The sequence below is a fragment of the Cryptomeria japonica genome, chromosome 8, assembly GCF_030272615.1.
Source record: "Cryptomeria japonica chromosome 8, Sugi_1.0, whole genome shotgun sequence".
In the NCBI taxonomy this organism is placed as follows: domain Eukaryota; kingdom Viridiplantae; phylum Streptophyta; class Pinopsida; order Cupressales; family Cupressaceae; genus Cryptomeria; species Cryptomeria japonica.
Window position 1 is genome coordinate 741992034 of NC_081412.1, and position 24178 is coordinate 742016211.

The 24178-nt window shown below is 34.4% G+C and overlaps 1 protein-coding gene across 8 annotated transcripts; it reads right to left on the minus strand.

The window, feature by feature from the left end:
- Positions 1 to 8075: 8075 nt before the first annotated feature.
- On the minus strand, positions 8076 to 21838 carry LOC131855782 (uncharacterized). Of its 8 annotated transcripts, none has more exons than XM_059209748.1 (8): positions 21324 to 21462; positions 20669 to 20757; positions 19924 to 20042; positions 9440 to 9664; positions 9175 to 9351; positions 8831 to 9055; positions 8615 to 8743; positions 8076 to 8409 (listed from the first exon to the last, which is right to left on the minus strand). In XM_059209748.1, exons 2-8 carry the CDS (start codon positions 20676 to 20678, stop codon positions 8176 to 8178), a joined length of 1119 nt encoding a protein of 372 aa, XP_059065731.1. In that variant the 5' UTR covers positions 20679 to 20757; positions 21324 to 21462; the 3' UTR covers positions 8076 to 8175. The 8 variants fall into 8 exon arrangements, with proteins under 8 accessions (XP_059065731.1, XP_059065733.1, XP_059065732.1 ...); XM_059209750.1 differs by having other exon boundaries at positions 20669 to 20704; positions 21324 to 21439; XM_059209749.1 differs by lacking the exon at positions 21324 to 21462 and adding an exon at positions 20893 to 20945.
- Positions 21839 to 24178: the final 2340 nt, after the last annotated feature.

The following is a 24178-nucleotide window of genomic DNA, read 5'->3' on the forward strand; positions in this document are numbered from 1 at the left end:
TAGGATTTTGAAAGGATATTAGAGGTTGAAATGATCTTAGAAGAATAAGGAATAGTTAATTTTGATAAATTAATTATAAGGACTATGATGATAAAATTAATTAAAATATAATTTAATTAATTTTAAGAGGAAGAGGACTAACACAATTAATTTAATTAATTATGTGAAAAGGATAAATTAATTAGATATTAATTTAATTAATTTTAGGTGTCTACACAATGTACTAATTTGTGGGCGTGAAATTAGCTATAACCACTGTGGTACACTTCCCTAGTTTGATAGTTGTATTTTATTGCAGTTGCTACCAAACTAAAATGAAAAAAGTGAAGTGGGCTATTGGAATATCTTGGTGGAGATTTTATCCAAGTCAATCAACCTGCCACATCTTCCCTTTATCACTAGCATAATCCATAATGATGGTACTTGCCAAACCTGTGTCTATTCCGCTCGAGTAAACATAGATGAAAAGATGTTACTTGCACACAATGAATGTTGTGCCAGTAAGAAAGATGTCCAACTTGATGCATTGTCTCAATCTCTCTCTTTTCTCAATGAATTTGGACATCTTATCATCCATGCATAATGTACCATTACATAGTGAAAAAGGCTTGCATAGGAATGGAAATATTTTGGAAATAAAAAAATGTTAATTGCTTAGATAAGAACTAGTTCGCACCAACTTAGATGTGAGAGCGGAAGATGGATGATACCTAAAGAGGAGTGGCAGACAAAAGGTGTAGATATTGCACTCAAGAAGTGGTAGAGACAAATGGCATTACATCATGGAATGTTCAACATACAAGAAAATATGGATCAATTATATGGAGACATTAAAAGTGAACAACTTGGGTAATTTGTTTGAAGAAGAGAAGATAATAACGGTTGCAGATTTTTTGGTCAAGATACACAGTAGAAGATCCAAGACGCAGAAGGAAAAGGTAATTTAGGTGTTGTATTTTGGGTGTACAAGCTTTTCTTTGCTGGCTATCTGTGGGTCCCATAGGTTGCTTGGCCTCGTGGACGTGATTAAAAAAATTCATTCATTCATTCATTCCACATGCCTTGTTCCATGAATATACAAAAGAGAAAGGTACATCCACAGGTTTAAACAAGAGAAACAAGCCCTTCCAAATGGTTCGTTTGACCCTGGCATAGAATTTGATCTACGTAATGGGTAAGCTTTGTTGGTGCAAAAATTGATTCCTCTATCTTTATTTTTTGTTTTTTAATTCTTTTTGTTTCCCTCACTTTTAACACTTTATTTTGGTTTGTCTAATTTTTTTTTTAAATGTTGTAGTGGGGTTTCATAAATCTTTCTTACAAACTCAACCTTTTTTTTCATTGACATCATTGATAGAATTTTTGTAGAATCTTGAGGTAAGTCACTTCCCATTATGTAGCTAATCAAACGAATAGAAGAGCTATTCATTTAGCCAAGATTAGTTTCAAGATTCAGTGATGTTGGTGTTGGAAATAAGCCACACCCGAACTGACGATGGACTGGTCCAAGAGGGGCCAGTAGCTCAGTGGTAGAGCACTCCAACAACGTATGGAAGGTCCTAGGTTTGAGTCCTGGCTGGTCCATGTCTCAACATGGTATCAGAGCCAGGTCCAGGCTAGGAGCCCCAAGCACACGAGAGGTGTGGCTTAAGGGGGGTGTTGGTGTTGAAAATAAGCCACACCCGGACCCACAATGTACTGGTCCAAGAAGGGCCATTAGCTCAGTGGTAGAGCACTCCATCAGCGTATGGAAGGTCTTAGATTCGAGTCCTAGCTGGTCCATGTCTCAACAAGTGAGTTTTATTTTTTTTAAATCTCATTTTGGTTCTGGTTCTGGTTCTTTTTGTTTTCGCTTGTTGGTTTATAAATATTCTATTGTAATGTTAAATTTGAAAATCAATTTGTTAAATTTTTTCTGTTAAAATGTTTTTACATTAATTTGGGTTAAATAAATAAATTTATATAACAAAAAATAGATTGGTTAAGATAGTTAATTTTAAAAAATTGTGAATTGATAAATTAAAATGTTATTTTAGGAATAAGATACTTAACTTTTAGAAATATAATCAACTGGCATAATTTGTTTGGCCAGAATTATTATATGTTTCTTATAACAAAAATAATACAAGATAAAAATTAGATTATTGGATAAATAAATGAAATGATTAAATAATATTAAATGTGGTATTCACATTTCTTTATAAACATAGTCATCTATATGAATCTTAAGGATAAAATGATTAAATTGCATTAAATGTGGTATTCACTTCTATTTATAAACATAGTCGTTTCTTAAGGATGTTAATTCTAAAATAATTCAATACATAAAAAATTCTTTTAAGATTTGCACTTTCCAATATATTATTTAAAGTATATTTTACTATCGGGGTAACCATTACACCTCATTCAATGCAAGTGCTAGTTTAGTCAAACTTATTACTTTCAACATGATGTTGAATATCACGTTGCATTGACACTGGATGTATAGACAAATGCTTCTTTCATCTCTAGAGGTTGAGGCAAAATGTTAACGGACCTATGATCACAATGAAAGAGAATACTAACATAACTTATGATCATATCAATATTTTCTCACGAAATTTTGTCAAATTGTTGATAAGACTTTTATGACCAAAACTCATAAATCTAATTTCATATAAATTAAATAGAAACTCCCAATTTAATTGTTTTCACAATTTGATCTATGAAAGGTTGAACCTTTAATATCCCGCAAACAGGGAAGTGTACTAGCCAGGAAATGGACCATATTGCTTGAAACAATATAAAAAACATCCTCATAAAAAGTATTTTGCACCTCCTTTTATAGATTTTCAAATTTAATCATTTTTGTGATTCTACTAGGCTGTATCACTAATCTTGAGGTTCCTTGTTGAAACAACAGAGGTGTTCAACTTTAAGATGACCAGAGTCTCAACATTTGTGGACGATCGGGAATATTTTTGACTGTAAAGTTCTCGATTAAAAAAAATTCATACAAAAGTTTAAAATTCGGTGAGTTTAAAACTGGAGCTAATAGTACATAAGGGAAATTTTGTATCATTGGTGAATATAAATGCAAATAAAACTAGCTTTGTTGAGTACCAATTAAAACCCAAAAAATAATAAATGCCAATTATAAAAACTTTTTCCTTCTCTATAAGAAACAAGTAAAATAAAGAAGTAGTTGAATACAATTTAAAAACTTTTCTTAAGAACAAGGAAAAGATAAATGGAATAATTGTTGTACTAATTTAAGAACTCTTAACAATGAGAGTAATTGAGTAATTTTTTTTTTTACACAAATCATCATTACAAACAAATCAATTAACTAATCAAATTCAATATTTTCAAAATCAAAGTGTGATCAATCTTAGCACTTCATCTTCTAATTCTCATATTATTTTTGAGCATACAAAAGTTAGATCATGGAATACACATATTGATTATAAAACCTCGAATAAGATAACCATCAAGAACATGTAGCCTCTTAGACAAATTGATGATTCATTAGACCAAATTCAACATTTTGAATGCTTTACAAAGTTAGTCTTGAAATTTGGATGGTGTCAATTAAGGAATCAATGAGGATGCCGTAGAAAATAAAATTGACCACTAGCAAAGTTTTATGTCTGACTTGTACTTTCTTGAGGTTTGCCCAATGATTTTACATTTAGGAAGTTGATGAATATAATTGATATTAGTATTATTTTCTTTTTGTTATATTGGTTTTTTAGTAAGATTTATGGTAATGTTGTAGACACTTGTTTAATGACAAAATTTATGTTGTAGACACCTAGATAGTACTGAGTTCAAATCTTCATCAATACTCAAAAAAGAAAGATTTATGACAAACATCTAATACATTCAAAACAACCTTTGCAAGCTTGAAAGGAGAATAAACAAATGTTCAATCATAAGAAGTATAAGATGTGTGACTCTTGCAACTTCTTCATTTATGTTATATCTTTCTTCTTTTAATATTGGAATCCTAAGATTTATATAGTTATTTAAAAAAAACAATTGTTTATTTTTTATTTTTACTACATTCTCTCTGTATCCAGATCCTTTGTCAAATCTTCTAAACAGGGCATCGTTCTTGAAGAAATAGGTACTCCATACTGCATATAAAAAATTGTTGTTGTCTGGCTATGGACTTGTGATTTAATATTTGTTCTGGTCTCCTGATTTTTTCATTCAATAAGGCAGGCATAAGATTGACTTGCTACGGCCTCCTTTGCATAGGCGGTTGCGGTGGATTTGCCTGAATATCATTAAATTGTTAAATTGTGAATATCATTAAAATCATGGCATCTTATTCTTTGCAATCTTTGTTGATCTTTAGGCAAAAAAATTTTGTGAATGATAAGGCTGACCATTTGGCCTGCGTGAACCTGGGATATTTGAGTTTTCTATAAAAATCTATGGAGTCTTCAAGTAATAAGACAAGAGAATAATGAGAAAGGCTCCTCTGAGAATGCACAGTTTCAAAACACCAGTTGCTGTGATCGTAGGTACGACTCTCCCTTCAGACGGTTGCTTTGAAATCTAAATTTCAAGTTAAAATAAATATTTCTTTTGAAAATATTTTAAAGAGAGCAAAATGTGATTTTTTTTTTAATCTGCAATCTGCCAAACCATAGTGGAAATTTTCTTGCTGGTCAGCTGTAGGAATTGGATTAGTCCTTTTCTTGGCCAAAAGATGTAAAAATAAATTAAAAAATTGGTTCATATAACATTATTTGCAAGGAGAAAGGCTATTCAAAATATTTGAAAAATATTTAAAATTTAAAAGATGCATTCAGATTTTTTTTTGGTCTATCATCTAAGAAGTGTGTTGTGTGGTTAGAGAGGAAGACAGTTTAGTTTTGTAATTAGAGTAACAAAGAAAATAGGATATTATAAGGATAAGTGTAAAGGGGTCACATTGGAGACTGGTGACATTAGAGGCTAGATGATTTTTATCATCTCGAGTTAGCTTCTCGTTTATAGATAGTGCTTTGTATGAGAAGAAAGTGTTTTTCTTTTTCCTTTTTTATGTTGACAGAATTGAAGAATGCATATATTGTGAAGTTTGCTTTTTGAGGATAGGTAAGAATTTGGTGAACTCAATATGAATTGTTCCCTAGATAGTTCCAGAGTTGTGGATCTGAGAAATTATACCCTTCTAAGGATTCTAAGGATCATGAGACAACTCGATGGAACAATGGATTGTTGTAAAATAATTCGTAGGATCAATGATTCAAGTTTTCAACGAAGTGGTAATTCAAAAACTCGGAAATTCAAGTTAGGTGCTACACCTTTCCGAGGATTACAAGGTAATTTGATGGAGTTAGACTTGGTTCAAGGCTTATTTTTTCAGGGAAAAAAAGAAAACTTCTAACTTGAGGTGGGAGGAATAGAAGCATAGCCGGGGGGCAGCTCAATAGCCAATTTTAGAGGAATCTATTTCTCAGATAAGAGAGCAAATAGGAGATTAGTTCGCTATAAGGGAGGAGATAATTAGGTTGGGTGGGAGATGGACCCTACTCACGGAATAAGAGACTTGTGGAATGTAAACCTATTCTTGAATCAACTCTCAATAATATTATTATCATTTTCTGTTAATACCGAACAAATGTAGATGTTATTTGATTTTTACAATATTTTCCAGAGTCATTTTGATATAAAATGCAGTTATTTTGCTTGGCAGTCATGATCAGCATTGTTATCTTGCACAGTAATGTGATCTAGTTGTAAATAATAGTTATTTAGAAACAGTTCACTAACCATTACATTTTTCAACATCAACACTCTGTGATCTATCATCATGATGATAGAGGCAAATAAATGTAAAGATTGCAGATTTTGGTCAATGTATAGTGTTCAAGATGTAAAGAGGTTAACATCTCTGGAAATTAAAGGAAGATTGAGATAGTTGTTGACAGACTTTCAATACCATAAAGCTTCAACTTGGCCCAGCTTCACAAAGGCAACGGCACCAGATTAACTGCTGGCTGAAATTACACTACCACACAAGAAGTTGTAGTACAAGTAAATGATGGAATGATTGCACAAACCAATGAAATTGATGCTTTATTCAGAGGTAAAGTTCAATATAATGTAAGCAGAACGAGGACTTAACATAACCCAACAGTCAATGTGCTCTTCGAAGGGCCAACGATTGTCAGTTAAGACAATTGTAACTGTTTCTAGCCACCATATAACAAACACTACCAAACGAAGTTGGGTACTACACAAGTGACAACTTAATCAACAGCATAATGAAATCAATTATCAGACACAAATGCTGGTCCAACTGCTTATAACCACCATATAAATCACAGTACCTAATGAAGTCAGGTGCAACACAACTTAATCAACAACATAATGAAATTGGGTACAACACAGCTGTTGGTCTAAGTGATCTAACTGTTTATAACCACTATATAACTCACACTACCTAGGCCAACGCTTAATTAACGACATAATGAATTAAGGTATGACACACATTTAGTTTATTATATGATGACAACTTTACATAACGTGATGGAGTGTGATTGAGTCTGGTAATCCAAATCTCTAATAAGGATGCTGGGTCTCTGGCTCTAAAGCCAAAAGCCACTACTTTCAAAATTATGAGATAGATAAATATTGAGAATACTTAGATAGAGCTTAACCAAAGCTCCTTGATCATAATGATATTTTTAGTCAGGATAAAAAATGCCCCTGATTTATGAATATAAGAAACAATATGTTAGAAATTGGCAGGGTGGCAAACAAAGGCAAATAATCTCATTAAAGAGATCTGCATAGGAGGTAACCCTACCATGCTTTAGGAATTTGGTCCGAGAGTCTAAGTCCCTTAACAAATAGCAATTCTGCCATTATTCAGCTTCCAAACAGCATTCTAAGAATCATGCAAGTAGAGGGTGAAGGTCGAGTTCTTGAAGTCTATATTGAGGGGAATCAAGGGTGGTCTTTCTAAGAGCGAAGACAAGCTAGAATGTCCTGGAGATATGAGAAATGAAGATAAAAGCCTGTTATTTCATAACACTAGGAACTCCTGCTTCTTTCCTTAAGGAAGATGCTGATATGTTTTCTAAACTGCGGGGACTAAAGATAGCTGTAGACTATCGCTATCAATGAATAAGTTTCAACTAGACATCAAATGAAAATTTTACAACTCACATTCTAAAATAATTTCATCCTCTAGGTGTGGGACTGCTAAGTGCTTCCTTTGCTGTGTATTTAAAGACACCAACAAAGAAAGGAAGGCACCACAGTAGGATCAATTCCAGTAAGCCACCGATCTGAGTGAGTTCATTCCTCACAGCGAACCAGTTGACGCTGGGATTGATATTGGAAAGCATCAGAATAGCACAGCAGCTGGTCAAACCAGGTCACTGGGTCAGAACTGAGTCCCTGGTGTGTTATGGTTTCATTGAGGATCTGGAATTTTGTCTCAGACAATAATTAAATCTGAACAGCATTCTAATTGTTATACTGTTTCCATAGTTGTGGGTTTATGTTATTCAACGCAATAGACTGATACTTGAAGTGTGAATTGACTAATCATTACTCGGTTCAGTTTATTACCTGTTGTCCGATCTGTGCATATAAAATCTGAAAATTCTATGTTGAATATATAAATCTGTGCATACAAATCTGGATATTCTGGGAGGTATATAACAGGTTTTGAACTCTGAACAATAACGTTTCAGGTTTTTGGAATATTTTCATTTATAAAATAGCGAGTTCAAATTTTTCAGAATTTTGTTTGGCTCAAAAAAATGGTATCAGACATATGATTTTGGTAGCCTGCGCTTTTTACATCATGTTTACAATGTGCATAAAGCAGAGAAGGTATAAAAATAGCCCTAAAGAGGATTTGGAAGAAATACTCCAACCTTCTGTTGAAAAATTCTAAATACCTATTTAACAATACAAAGGACATGATGTGAATTATCATGATGTTTTGTAAGCACGACCTTAAAGCTTAAATTTGGGAATTTTACACAACATATCAAACAAAATTAAAAATACAGGTTTTAGGTTAAACTTGGTTACACAGAAAAAATATCTACAAAAACCAATAGTGATTCAAATCTAATTATTTTACCTTTAATAGTAACACCATAGTATATAGTGGTTTAGCAATGTTAACCGAAATTCCAGAATAAAATTACAAATAGAATTTTAATTAGTGAACTTTGCACGATCATGAGGAGTAGAATAGTCAATGCCAGATCCAAGAGGAACAACTCCATGTGGATTAATAGAAGGGTGGCTTCCATAGTAGTGACGCTTGATGTGATCCATATTGACAGTACTTGAAATTCCTGGAATCTGGTAGATATCTTTTGTGTAATTGAAAAGATTGGGATATTCACGTATCATTTTCTTGTTGCATTTGAAATGAACTACATACACCTGTAACAACACAAACATATAAGTGGCATTCGTGGCAATTTTTCATACAACTAAACAGAAGCTTAAAGACACAAATCAGAGAAACACCAAGTTGCAGAATATTTGCCATTTTCTAACTAATTTAATAATATTGTACATTATAGAGCAATGGAATGAAAATTATGAAATAGATGGTCTACAAACTCAAAAGGAACAAGAAAGATACCTCATCAAACCGAATAAGTGTTACAAACAAACGTACATCAGCCTCTGTGAAAACATTTCCACAGATGTATCGTTGATTGCTCAAGATCTCCTCACATTTGTCAAGAGCATCAAATAATTCATTAAAAGCCTGTATATACCATATGGACAAAGTTAAATCTAATTTACAACAGCGGATGCCTGCAAGACAAATTTCAAAAGAGAATTTTGATTAAACCTGCTCATAAGGTCTTTGATTTGTAGCAAATCCACATCTGTAAACTCCATTATTTATTGGATTATATATCCAGTTATTAACTTCATCAATCTGGGTTTGCAGATGAGGTGGATATAGGTCAAGATTTGGATATATTGCAATATCATTAAATTCAGTGTTCAGCATACGGATGATTTCAGAGCTCTCATTGTTGACTATTGTCTTACGCTTTTTATCCCATAACACCTGCACATACGAGAAACTAATTTGTGAGAGAACTGTGCAAAGATAATAGAAAACAACATACCAGCACACACCAAAGATAAGGGATTTTGATAGAAGAAAACTATGTTGAGGATTCAAACCGGAACAGTATATTTTCCAGAGTAATTGCTGCTAGCAAGTTCATATAATTCCCGTATGGTTTTGGCTCCATTCAAAATATCTGGTATTGCTCCAGGATCTTCATCTTCAGAATTTGGAAATGTCCAGCCAAAGTGATCCTCACCCTCTTTTGTCCTTTCCCATTTCGGTTTTACTGACTATTTGACAAAATCGTCGAGTAATCAATCAAAGAAGTAATAGTTTTATTGAAAAGCATCACATAATGTCATCAGAACAAGGAATTACCGAGATACTAATAGCATCGTCCAGCCCCTTCAGTTTCAAGATGGCATAACATCTGGATGCCCAAGGACATGCATATGATATGTAGAGGTGGTATCTACCAGACTCTGCATAGTATTCAGATGATTTATCCCTTGAAATGAAATTACGAAAACTTGATGGAGTGCGTATAAACTCCCCATTATTTGACATTTCCTCCAATGCAGATCTAGCAGAAGACCCAACCATCTACATAAATTACAGTGAGTTCAATTAGGATCAAACTGAGTGATAAACATATTTCTTGTTCAACAATCATAAGGGTGGCTAGAGATAAATAATCAAATATCAACTAGGATTATGAAACAAATTCAGAGTTGAATAAAAAGATTAATTACTCAACAACTAATGTGTTAAAGGTATCTAGATGCACTGTACTTTAAGTTCTTAGGCATATCCAAGAACCTTAGGAAGGCTTGCATTTAAAATAACTCATTAAACAAACATTAATCCAACAAGGAGAAAAGTTTACAATTTCAATTTGACTGATCCAATTCATGGCTGTTTTGTAAACCATTGCATGTCAGTTCACATCAAAAAATTTGCATAATATAGAGATTTTTTAATGAACTTGACATGGAGCACTCTGATTTGCAATAAATGACCACATAATCAGGAGAGTAACTATCATTTGAAGAATTTTCACTTCTTTTTCTGCTAGGTAACAGCAGTTAAAAGATCACATTTAAAATACCGAATACATTAATCCAACTAGGGCAAAAGTTAACAATTTCAGTTGGACCAATCCAATTTGTGGCTGTTTCAAAAAGCATTGCATGTCAGTTCACATAATTTTTTTCTGCAAAATATAGACTTTTTTCTATGCTCTATGGTGTTTCGGAGGTGGGGACAGGGGGACAGTAGGGGATGCGTTTCGGTGACGGCAGTTTGAGGGCCATTTTTCGGAGTTGGTCTTTCTAAGAGAGGAGACAAGCTAGAATGTCCTGAGTCTATATACATGTTTGTATGTATATGTATATGTGTATCTATATGTGTATGTATATGTGTATATATATGTATATATCTATGTATGTTTGTATGTATGTATGTATGTAGATAGATAGATAGATATGTCAATAACTGATAACAACAATATCAAAATATTAATAAATCGTTATAGCAGTACTAAAACAGCATAATAAACTACAACAAAGTAGTATAACAGTAGTATAAACTATAAAACAACAATAAAATAAATCATGAGATCCATAACAGGGGTTTGGGAGTGGAGACTCTAATGGGTCTGAGGGGCAGATTTCTAGACGGGGGAGACAACAGAGGGACATCCCTTGATGTCCTGCTGTCCCTGAAATGACAGGGGGATGGGGACACCCAGTTTTACGGCCGGAGACATGTCCCCGTGTAAACCTGGAAATTTTTTATGAACTTGTGATGGAGCGAATTTATTTGCAGTCAATGATCACACATACTCAAAGAGTCACTAACATTTGAGGAATTTCCACTTCTCTTTTTCTGCTAGGTAAATGGCAGTTGACATGTCCCATACCCTCTATAGAGAAAACAGATACAAAATTTGGAGACATGATGTTGTGTTTCCCCTGAAGAAATTAGAGAAATCACACATTTATTATAATTACAAAGTGAAATATTTTCATCAGTTGCCTATTCAACAATACCAATGGACCCCATGGGAGAACTAAAACCAAAAAATCCCTTCCTGGAAAAGGGGAAGAAAACATGATTATTTTGTCATGTTGACCATGCACACGCTATTTATCAGAGTCCTAGGGAAATGATGGCCTTTGCTGCTGCAGCCTTGCACTGATGTTGCACCAGAATTGGCTCATCCTCAATGAATGCCAGCATTTCCTTGCCTATTGTGTAGTATCCCTTGCCAAATCTGATTGAAAATTTCTGATTTAAATGCTCAAGGAATATTGTCAAACACTTGTCATGAAACTTCTGTATTTGCTGATTGTGGTTTCTTTTTGATATTTTGATTTATGAGATGATAATATGCATTCATTGAACTCAAAAGGACATATATCAAAGTCTGAAACTAAATGAGAATGCAATGTAACACCTACCACTAACCTTTCAATGACAATGTGTGACTGAAATCATATGAAATATGCATCTACAGCTGTTAGACATTTCTACGAACATTTGGCATGCATTCTAAGAGACCAATATGCACTTACAGCAGATTGTCATTAACACAAACACTTGTCATACATACATGTAATTCCCACGTGTAAATGAGTGGTACTAACAGCAATAAATGTAGCCTCCAACAATCATAAATTCTGCCCAGATTTCAATGTCATGACAGCAGCAACTAATCTGGAAATGAGGAGCAATTAAAACCCTTGAGTAGACTCAACTAAGATGCAATATACTGTAGCGTTTACTGTTCACGCCACTGTAGATGCGGGCACTATAGCAGTAGATTAGAAAACTTGAAATCTGTTGTCAATAGCTGCAAATTCACACATCCAGGTCTGCAGATAATAAATGACTGTAATTGCCCTTGAATGGCACACAAATTCATGAAGCTCTCACCAATTATGCACCAATGATGACTCAGACATAAGCCATCCAATTAGCAGATTTCAGTGCTTATTTCAACACCTCAAATGCTGATCACCTTGAAGAGTTTTTGTTCCTCAAGTTGCAGAAACCCTTGTAGCAGATCGCAAATCCCAAGGAATAAACAATGTCAAAATGCTATTCAATCACATAATGAAGTTTGATTCCTTTTGCACACTTATATTTCCTCAAGAAGTTCAAACTTCTTCAAAAAACTCTTAATTAACATTAAAATGTTATAATATTTCATTGGCATCAATAATGTAATTAAACCTTGGGTTATGTGCTCATAAATTATTAATAAACTTGGCCCCCTTCTCATGATAAATAGACCCTCATTTAAGTGCTTTATAATATAAAGTCATTTTATAACTTAATAATATGATCTCCAAATAATTAATATTTAATTGAACCAATTAAACATTAATATCTCCATGAATACTTTGTATTTTCGAATGCCATCTGAACTAGGAGCTAACATGAGGAGACTGCATATGATCATACCCCCTTTACTAAAAATAGCAGGGGTCCATCTCTAACATCCCAAAACTTACCAAAAATAGTAAGTAGAGCAAATGATGTCCGAATGATGCCAAATGAAGACCAAACTGAAGCACTCTAAACACTGGAGATGATACCAATCCTCATAGCTCTGACTACTGAAGAAGCTGCATCCCTTAAAGGACCCTCTATCCAACCTTATTTGCCTATTAGGGTCAAGATAATAGGCTAAACTCACTGTGAGTTCGATACTCATAAAAATGGGGAAATTACAGGTGGCATGAAAGCTAAGTGGCCGATCAATGTTGAATGTTACTATGAATGTGGAATATGCAACTTATATCTCCATTAAACATATGCAACCTCCAAGTATTTCATGATATAATCATAATAGCAAATGATGCAATGAAGTAATGATTATCTAGTACAATGACCATAGATAGAAAACCTGGAATTTCAATGGCTGCCTTGATATATTGGTTTGATTCTCCTCATATGCAAAGCCCTAGTCAAATATATATAGCTGTTCACCTTTCTAAATCCCCTTCTATAGAATTCGAACTACTGTAGCGCACTGAAGTCTCTTTCAATCTGCAAACAAACTTTGAAATAAACCCTCCAATCAGCTCAATATTGACTCTTGAATGAAGCCAACTCTCACAAGCATAATCAGATGATATTGCACACCCTCTATATGCTGTTACAATGAAGAAGCCATGCTCTCCAATGCCGACAAGCCTTGAATCCTGCAGAAACCCTTGGTATTCTACACTTCAATGCTCCAGAGAAACTTCAATCAAAATCTCCAATCACATAATGAAGTTCGGTTCCTTTTGCACACTTATATTTCTTGAAGAAGTTCGAACTTCTTCAAAAAGCTCTTAATTAACATTAAAATGTTATAATATTTCATTGGCATCAATAATGTAATTAAACCTTGGGTTATGTGCTCATAAATTATTAATAAACTTGGCCCCCTTCTCATGATAAATAGACCCTCATTTAAGTGCTTTATAATATAAAGTCATTTTATAACTTAATAATATAATCTCCAAATAATTAATGTTTAATTGAAGTAATTAAACATTAATATCTCCATGAATACTCTGTATTTTCGAATGCCGTCTGAACTAGGAGCTAACATGAGGAGCCTGCATATGATCATACCCCCTTTACTAAAAATAGCAGGGGTCCATCTCTAACATCCCAAAACTTACCAAAAATAGTAAGTAGAGCAAATGATGTCCGAATGATGCCAAATGAAGACCAAACTGAAGCACTCCGAACACTGGAGATGATACCAATCCTCATAGCTCTGACTACTGAAGAAGCTGCATCCCTTAAAGGACCCTCTATCCAACCTTATTCGCCTACGAGGGTCAAGATAATAGGCTAATCTCACTGTGAGTTTGATACTCATAAAAATGGGGACATTACATATTGCACATCTAACCAATGGGTTTAGCACTTGAGGGTCCCCTAATATCACATTCCTCTGGCACTTTGTTGGAGTTCTTTGCAACCATGGCAGTCCCCACCAAAATGATCAATCACACGAATCCTCCACTGCTACCTAGTCACATCTGCTGCTTTGCACCTATGCCACAAGTGGCTTCAGTCTTGTGCTGATTAGGACTAGCTGTCTACCACTCACATGAAGGGCCAAACCACCATTGGGTTATTTCGGAGCAGAAGATTCAACTATTAGGATTAAAAACTCCTCTAGTGTGACAACATGAGTTGCTAGCATTGAAATGTCATCTTCTCCAAGAAAGACCACTGACACCATATGTTCCTCAAGCTCCTCTTCTAAGATTTCTCCTCCTTTTACTCTGCATGTTTTTTCCACAATCCAATCCTAGAAAACATCCCTATCGATCCAACTTGAAGCTGTAAACCTATTATTCGAATCTCATGTTCTGGGGTTATGCCCAACTATCTTCTATGGTCTGCAGTACCACTATACCAAGTTCTCAGGTTTGTGGTGCTGCCAACATCAATATTCTGCCTGGCCAGTCCCTACTCGGTGCTTCAACAGATGATATGTAATAGATAACCCTGATTTTTTTACGTGTTTTGAAGATGCTTGCAATTTGTGTTATAACATCCAATGAAGTAAGATAAAGCTTTGCTAATTGAATTTGTTTCAGATATCATTGATTTGTTTTCATGACCACTTGCAAATAACAAGGCATATGAAATGGATAAACTCATAAGCAGTAAGAAGCATGATATCATTAATTCTTTGATGTTCACATTATATAATACTGAAATTTAAATGAATCTCAAACAAGACAGACCTGAAGCAATGCCAACGATTGAATATTTCAGTCAACAATAATCTGCAATAACACTCCTTTATGCATCACACATGACTCAGAACTGCTGGTTCAAATATGTCCTTTCCACAAACCAATCATCCCTTCAAAGTACTAAACTGATGTATGAGTTGCAAGAATTTTCCCAAACTCCCTAGGGTCTGAATTAACACTCAGAAATTTCCGCCTTGCCAAAATGGGTGCTGGAACTCCAGTGGCAATTTTGGAAATAAATTATTTAAAATCCTTTCTACCTCCCAAACTGCAAATCAACACCCTATCTCCCTTCTTGACTTCTAGGTGTCTTAGTTAGATGTTTTTGAAGCCTCCAAAAAGCAGTTTATTGACTCCATGAGCCTCATGTGCCTCTAGAGGAAGTGTATGGCCTGCTGCATGGGCGATTCCCCCTTTAGAAAATTCAAAAACTTTCAAAACCATTCAAGTGACCTATCAATCTTGGTCGCCCAGCTATAGAAAGAGCAAAGAATTGATACCCAGAAGCAACAAGTCAATATTTTTGAAGGTACTAACCAAAATGTGAGAAACCTTTTGGCTAGAAGTGTACAGGCCAGACTTTGGTATTTGACCAAAACTCACAAAATTCGAACAGCACTCCAACAGTCAACTAATCACACTGTGAACCCTATAGGCAACTCAAAAGACTCCATAAATCTTCATTTTTTTGCAAACCCATATCACCAAAATTTCAAGCAAATCTGTGTATTATTTGAAAGAAACAATAACCCAGCTAGGGTAGGTCTTTCACCACCGAAACAAGACAAATCGCAAAAGCTTTTTGTCCTCAACAATCCCAAGGAGTACTCCAAAGTTCAATTCAACAACATCTCAATGTGTACAAACTCAGAATGCCAAAATGAGGGTCAAAACTCCAATATATAGAACTTGGACGGAAAAATTAGGGCATTTCAAATATTCAAATATAATATTCCCTTAAAAAAAGGCCCCCATATAACCATTCAAAAACAACTTATGTCTCCCTTGGCCTAGGCATCCCATTTGGAGACTCACTTAAGTCAAATATTAAAGTTCCTTTTAAAACACTTCATTGAAAAATATAAATCCCATCACCTTAGAGAATTTTGCTATGGTATCAATAAAGAGAACACTTCACATTAAAGTGGAATAGGAACTGAAGTAGATGCCAAGTGTCCAAAATAGCACTTACTAAAAATAACACTGCTATCGAAACCCACTGAAACTGAAAACTGAGCTATCCACAATACACTAAGTTCCCTAACCAACTCCAAATAGCCTATGTAAACCCGGCAATAGGCTAATGGAAGGCAAAACTGACTAGGTGCAAAAGGGGGCATAACATGATACACCAACACTTCTAGTGGCACAAGAGGAAGTGGAAAACTTCATTAGAGTGTGTCATCTCAAAAGTGCATCAAATGTCATGTGCATATTGTACACATCATTGGATTTGTCTTGGTCCCAGTCACCTTCGGTCCAAACTGCACAGATTAGCTCTCCATGAACAGCACTACCAAGTGCCAACAGTACCTTGGTTCCTGCCCCTTATTGGGGTATTTTGACATGGCTCAGACAGTAACTGATAGAAGTTGAAGAGTCACTCATGGAAGAGCAATTTTTTCATCTTCATAACAGTTCTTTTCCTTCTGTCATAGATGATTAACTGTAGATAGTTAGAAAGAGATAGACAACGAATAGGAAGATAGACAGCCAAATTCATCTCTTTGTTAGGATGTCATGTACAAAGTGTCTGGATTAATACAATTTCTATTATCGTCCTGTATGTTAATGTGTTCATTTTTTATCATATTCTATTTTTAAATTCTTATTTTGCATTTGCTTTCACATATAACATATCTAAGTTCTAGCAATTTAGAGTATTATCCACAAGATATCTCTTGGTATCCAAATCACTCGTTAAAATACTTTATCATTAAATATTGCCATTAGAGAGATTGGATTCTGTGGCAATACTCCATATTTTCAGGTCCAACAATCACCAGCACCATTTTAAGAATGGCCATATCTGGGATGTTAGCGACATACTTCAGTATATGATTTTAGATGTCTGATAAATAAAAGCCTCTACAACTGTACTCTAATTCCCTTAAGCTCGTTTGCTGCAACAATGCCCTTTGACTCGCACATTTTCACACCCACATCCTTGTACTCAACACGATTAACAGATGCAAAACCAGAATCCAAACTCCATATCGAAAAGAACAGATTCTATGCTGAAATATAAACGAGCCAAGATAATAGCATATGCGAGATGTAAACAATGGGAAAGTTGTGATAATGATTGACATCATGTTAGTCCTGATGTTAGAATGCATAAAAGTAGCCTTTACAACATCTATGGTGAGATCTCTCTGTCTTTGATCACCTAAACCTTCTTATTAATGGATCTTTCCCTCAATTATTAACTCCTTTTGAAGTATCCTGAGTTTGCCAGTATATCCACCTATTCTTATGCATCTCTGAAGCAATGATTGAAGGGGCCCTTTTGAAAGGCTGAAGATACATTCCTTACCTTTGTTATGGTGTTATTTAAATGCCAATCATGGGCACATAACTTAAGCATACCTCTAATAATTAATAACAGATCTGCCTCCATAATTAAGCATCTCACTCATCACGAATGGCCGTACTAAGACCCTTGACCAGTGTTACAAGAATCTGCCATAATTGCCGAGTCTTGCCGATTCCCGAGGCGAGGCAGTCTTGTAGAGTCTACAAGCCTTGAGACTCGGACTTGCCAAGTTTGACCAAGGCTAGCAGAGTCTCAGCAGACTTGTGCATTTAAGGTTTATTTATTGAAGTCTCTGAATTTTTTGGGTTTTTCAATTTGCCGAGTTTTTACTAAGTCTAGGTGCCAAGTCTGAGTCCGAGTCCAAAATCAGGTTGCGAGTCCGGGTCTTTAAGTTTGCCCTTGACTAAGCCGCTAGCTTTAGCTAGGCTTTTGGTGCCCAGAGGAATGTGAAGAGAAAGAGGCCTGAGAAACATCCTTCATTTCAAAGGATGCCACAAGCCAGCAAAATACCATAATTAGAATTAGAAACTCCTTCAAAATTCAATTTTACGGAAGGTTGATCTTATTTTACTAAAACCCTATTCCACTTCCTTCCCTGCTTAACTCTTTGTCAGGGAGAAGATATTCCTGTAGAGGAGTTTAAGCGTGAATATTGTGCACAGTAATCTCTGACAATCCAAGGTAATGTTTTTGATTTATTCCCGTTCAGCAGCAATTTGCCTTCGGCAAGTTACAAAGCAATCAAATTCAAGCCCCTGTATCTCAAAGTACAAATTATAACTAGACATAACTCCTATGCCCAAACCAACAAATTATTAAAATAAATGCTATTCTAGATCAGTAAATTACTGATAGCTCATGGTCTTCTTGGCACAAATATCGATTCAAGGAATGTACTGTTTCAGATCAATGCAATATTATTATATGCATGAATTCCAATAATTCGTTTGGCAAAATTCTTCGACAAAAGAGTTTAACAAGTCACAGGGTTTGAGGCATGCTGGCCACTTCCCTAAAAATATGCTAGAGGTAAAAAAAAGGCACTATTCCACATGGACACGTCACCCCCCCAAAAAACCCCACATCCCCAGTAGGGGGACGTCACCAAGACTTGGGGACTTGGGGAAAACGTCCCCCCCCAGCACCACCAAATCTGCCACCTCTGCTAGGGATGCCCGTGGGCTGCTTGCTATGTGGCACATGCCATTACATACTAATTGCAACCTTTCACTTCATGAAAACTAGTTTGTCTTTCATGGGGCACTTATAGAGATGCTATATTGCAGATTTTGCCTTGAAGATTTCAATCACCTCAATTTGTGTATCATGTACAGGTGGGAATAGATTAGTAAGGCATTGCTCATCTTTGCAATTAACCACTTGGAAGGCTCCTCAGCACCCCAACACTCACTCTAATGGTTGTGGCTCATCTCTTCTCTACGTCCAGGACCCTCTAACCACTTTTCCAGATTTCTTCCTACTACCAACAGCTCTTGAGCTTTCAATGTTAGAAGTGATCATATGCACAATTACCTCCTAGGATTGTCCAGCCCAACCCCCTTAGTCCTGAACTTTTCCTGATGAGCATTCTCAGACTCTGCATTCATAATCCTGCAGCGATCAATGATAATATTGTTGGCTCCTACAACATGTCCCTGAACACTTGCACCTGAGGATTTGGTTCCACCCCTGGGTGGTCTTCTCTGTTTCTATGGTTTTGCAGGGTCTTCTCCTACATTTTTCTAGGTTACTTTTTTCAGTTGAATTCCTATGTTTATATTTTATTTTCTGTTTTTTTTCATTTTTTCTTCACTTAGGGCGTCTTTCCCTTACTCCTTTGCTATTGTACCAGCTGTACATTCCAATTCCTTTGATTTATTTTCTGGTCATTCAGACATTAATATAATTAATTTCTTTCTTTCTCTGTATTTAGTCTGTATGTCTAAGGAAAAAACATGGCTTGTTTCCTCAATGTGAATTTTTAACATTTTAAATATAATGGTTGAAACTGAAAGTTCAAACCCTCCACATGCTTATGCAAGTATAGACCTTATTTCTGAAAAAATAAATGAAACAATATATAAATCGCCTATTACAAATATAGCAGACTACTGACTGAAATAGTATGCTAAACATATTGAAATGGAATAGCGGACTGTCACACAAAGGCTCAAACAACGAGCATACAAATCGACAATTCTGTACTACGCAATGTGGGTGCAGGAATATGAGCCAAAATGAGCAGATATATAATCAAATCGTCTTTAATTTCATTAGAATGATTTGAATCATGCATTATAGGCTTCGATGATGAAATATAATTTTTATTTACTATAATTCCCTGACCAACTCTGAAGCAATGGGTAAATCGGATATATCCTCTTATACTTACCAGGAAGTGGCACGCAGAAATATTTTGCATTGTTTTTAATAAACATTTGCCATTCCCAAACAAGGAGTGAATTGCAGAATCCAAGTCTAATTAATCTAAACCCAGCCAAATAGCTGTCAGGACTAATTCTCAGTGTAACCTATAGGTATAAACTCACTCTGTAAGTACAAAAACGCGCCTGTAAAGCCAATCTTTTGCAACCGCTATCAACCCTTCCGCATTTGGTCAATTTTGGAAAGAACAAAAGTAGATAAGATTTGCTTGCACACATTAGTCCTGTGCGCCAAACAAAACAGCATTAGCAATCACTAACACATCCACATGTATACGCAATTCATACAAGACCATGATACGCTGTTCAAATCAACTGAGAAAAAAAATCAAGTGTGATTCAGTTCGAAACATCTTAGCTCACTTAGAGCCAAATATTTGTATATCGACACCGAAGCAAGCTCTTGTTCTTAATCCCAAAGAAACCCAGTTCAGGATATAGCACATAGTCCAGTGAAACTAAAGTAGGTGATACTCTTTCCCAAGCACAGCAAAGGTGGGAGGAAGTTAGTAATTTTACTGGTGTTGATAACAAATGGACCAGGTTTAACAAAACATGCATCCCGCTATTTAAGATATAACTACCAATGTGCAAGAAAATGATCAGCAACCATTTCAGATGCATGTATGGGTTTCTGTTACTAGAGGCACAGCCAATTGTGAAGGGCAGTTGGATCGGGAGAACTAATTTTCCGGGTATATTGACGTGAGACAATTGATATTTTAACATTTTGCAGGGCTTAAATGATTCCCCCTCCAACCGGGTTAATTCCTGGGTTATCAAGATGCCCCAATATTCATGACAGGTACATTTTCCATGCTAGAGAATTTCTTGCAGCTGAGCTTCGAACCTGGAGTCATAATATATGTAGGTCACCAATTAAGCCCTGCGCCTCACCAGTTAAAAATCAGATCGTTACACCAAAGTTTAATCCCGTGCCTGAAACCATCAAATTATTAGTAGACGAAGCGCTTGTGCTCAAACAATCAAATTATCACTAGACTAGATCCCCGTTCTCAAAACCAACAAATAACTGGAATAAATGATATTTTAAATCAGTAAATTATTGACAACCTTCATTGATTTTCTTGACATATTTTTCTCCAGGCCATAGTAATTTTGCATCATAGCACTGAACAAAAGAGCCCAATAAAACTTTCAATTTATTGATATATAGATACTGAGCGATATGATTCCCGATTTAATTACTAATTCCTTAGGCGTAATTACAGGAAAAGTAAAATCTAAACCCCAACAGGGAATCCAATTATAACACTCAATTTCTGTCAAATTAGACGCGATGCAGTATAAACATAGTATTACAATTATAGCATGCCTACAAATCAAATTGATCAAACATAATATTGTGGGTTTTAAGAAAATCATGATGGATTTTCATTTCGAGAGTAAGAACACAAGCAGACAATTCCATAGTAGACAGACTGCAGAAAGTCATGTTCAACTAGATATTAGTACAATATAGAGCTGCTTGTTGAGAAAATTACCTTGCTGCAACTCTCCTTCCAAGCAAAGTAAAAGTAATTGATCGAATATGGGATGCGTTCAAATACTGCAAGATTGTCTATTTTTAATATAACCGAAGTCAGTGGGAGTGGCCATGTTTGTCTCAGACACTCCCACATGTCATGAGTATAAAAAAATCCATTTTTGCTTCAGTGTGGGCCTGGCTTAACCAGCACACTCTAAGCGTTGACCCGCTTAGGTGGCTGGTGTGGGTCCAGTTAACCTTCCGTTTCCAGTTCCGTCTTCTATTACATGGCATATTTTGATCTGCTGGATGTTACCAAAAATGATGTGTTGTGCAGGGCTCAAACAAAAGGGCTTCAGCTTTCAAGCTACGTATCTATCCAGACGAGGATGGAGCCCAATGGACATGCCATAATCGTGAGGTGGAAAGGAACATTATTATTTTCACTCTCGCCATCGAATGGTATCAAACAAATGTTCATGGCTGCTACTGAAACAAATCTCTACATACTTCAAAACGGAACCCTTTAACTGCACCTCAATCCATAAAATGTTTGATAAAAAATAAGTAGAACCATTATCGCTGAAAATGCATCTCCAAATCTACGTTTAACGTTTCGTTTATATGTTATAATTCTTTTTTAACACTTTGCGATAATGCGTTATATTAAAATGAATAAATATGTAATTGTCGTTGATTATAAAGTTAGCAATAACAATCTTAATCGATATTAACTGGTGAATGTTAGTTTTTTATAATTAAAATATTTATTTGAAATTAGAGTTGTAAACATTTATATTTTCTAAATTATATCTAATTTTTATAATTGAATAAAATTAAAAACATATATTATTAAAAACATAGTTTTTAATTATGATGAATTAAATTTAGTGGAATGATCCACTTTTATTGAAAAAAAAAATTATGATGAATTAAATTGGAAAATATATTATATATAAATATTTGGTAACTTAATTTTTTTAAAGTAATTAATATTGTTTAATTAATTATTTAACATAAATTAACTCCAAAGTTTTTGTAAACAATTTTTATTTCAAATTGTTGACAAATTTGATCACATCATAAATTTCTAATTTTTAATTCTTATAGAAAGAAAATCATTATTTATGAGTCTATTATAATATGTTAATAAATAGGTAGTACAAGATTCAAAATTTCAAAAAACAATTTTTTTAATCTCAATTTAATTTATAAGATAAAAATTTAATAATAAAATCATCATTGACTTGTTTTTTTTTTTTGTTTGTTTTATGATATTTTGTAATTTCTACTATTTCTTTCCTTGACCTATATTAATATACTTCTCATTGAAACACATTCAATCTTATGAAAGAAACTTGTTTGATTGAGCTTAAAAATTACACTTAATTAGTAAGAAAGTATTTTTCAACTCAATTAATAATTTTAGCCTTTACATTTTTTAAAATGTAAGATTCATGTTTTATAATTTTTTTCATCCTTTAGATCATTAACGGTGAGAAGCAAAATAATGTAGTTGTGTGATGTTAGGCTTAACATGATTTTGTTAAGAAATTTTAGCCAAACTCTATATTAGATGTCATTGGTCATTCAATTTGTATTATCAATAAGCTTATTAATTCAATTATATTATTGATTTTAAACATGCAATATCTCAAATGAGAATTAATAGTAATTAAACTTGGGTTTATGTTTCTAGCTATAAATAAATATTTGTAATGACCTCACATTAAATTTACAACATCTATAAATTAAAGGACCTTTAAAAAAAAAAATATTTAGGAGAAATAATTTAGGGTTCTCGATATATTATAAGCCTTATAAACCCAAAATTTTCTATTTCATTCCCATGTTATCCAAAACCATAAAACTAGAATTCAAGATAACAAGGTAAATAAACTACACATTTCAAAACATTGATAATACCTTATCAACCTAGATCATAAATATTGATTTGCATTCATCAATGCCTATTTTGAATTAAGTTGTAAGCACAAAGTATATGCACAACCTTTCTCACATGCACGTAAATATTGAAACTATTATAAGCATTGTTATAGTGGCTTTTTAAGGATTATGGTCCATTTACTATTTGTGACCCTTTACATATTAATCAAGCTCATCCTCCTAATAGGTGTTACTATAAAATATTCTTAAAGAATCTCTATAGATATAGCCCTCTAACCAAAGTGGTTTTTTCCTTTACCACACATCATCTAGAACAATTTGCATCCTTTAATCATTAGTTTATTTGTAGGATTTTATCCTCAAATAAAGCATATGAACATTTCTAAAAATATTTTTTTAGTTAGGGTTTTAAAATATGTACTAGTTTTCATCTTTGAGACATCAATTTGTATCATGTGTTCAATCACTCTGATGTAGAAAATTTCCTTGTTACTGAATGTTTTTATGCTTGAGGCCTTTGAAAATCCTTTTGTCCATATCATTGTTGAAGAAACCCTTCTAAAAGCTTCATTACTTATGTTTCTTTAGATAATGTAATGGGTGTGGGATGTTCTACAAGTTCAACCTGTGCACTCCAGAGGGAAAATCATGTCCTATTTTTTATTTAGGACCTCCTGTCATATGACCCAATCCATGCTTTTAAATTTTGCCTCTAGGCTCAAAGCTTGTGATTATGCAACAAGGTGGACAGATTCCCTCCCACAACATTACATAATGGATGGTTATTTGGGGTGCCCCAATCTCCTTCACCTATTTATTGCACTAAAAATAATAATACCAAGCTTCCTATTGAGACTCTACCTCCATTGAATAAATCAAATTTAGAAAATGAAGAAAATTTATGAATCACTCAAGGCTTGTGCCCATAATCAAATGCCCCTCCTTAAGTAGACAATGACAAAC

What these genes read in the sequence shown, in the direction of transcription:
- LOC131855782 (XM_059209747.1), bottom strand. Translation starts at nt 21,461, where the DNA reads ATGTGGGAGTGTCTGAGACAAACATGGCCACTCCCACTGACTTCGGTT. An exon ending in GGAAGGAGAGTTGCAGCAAG is followed by an intron (nt 9,665 to 21,323) that starts GTAATTTTCTCA and finishes TAATTTATGTAG; the next exon opens with ATGGTTGGGTCTTCTGCTAG. An exon ending in ATCAAAGACCTTATGAGCAG is followed by an intron (nt 8,744 to 8,830) that starts GTTTAATCAAAA and finishes TGGTATATACAG; the next exon opens with GCTTTTAATGAATTATTTGA.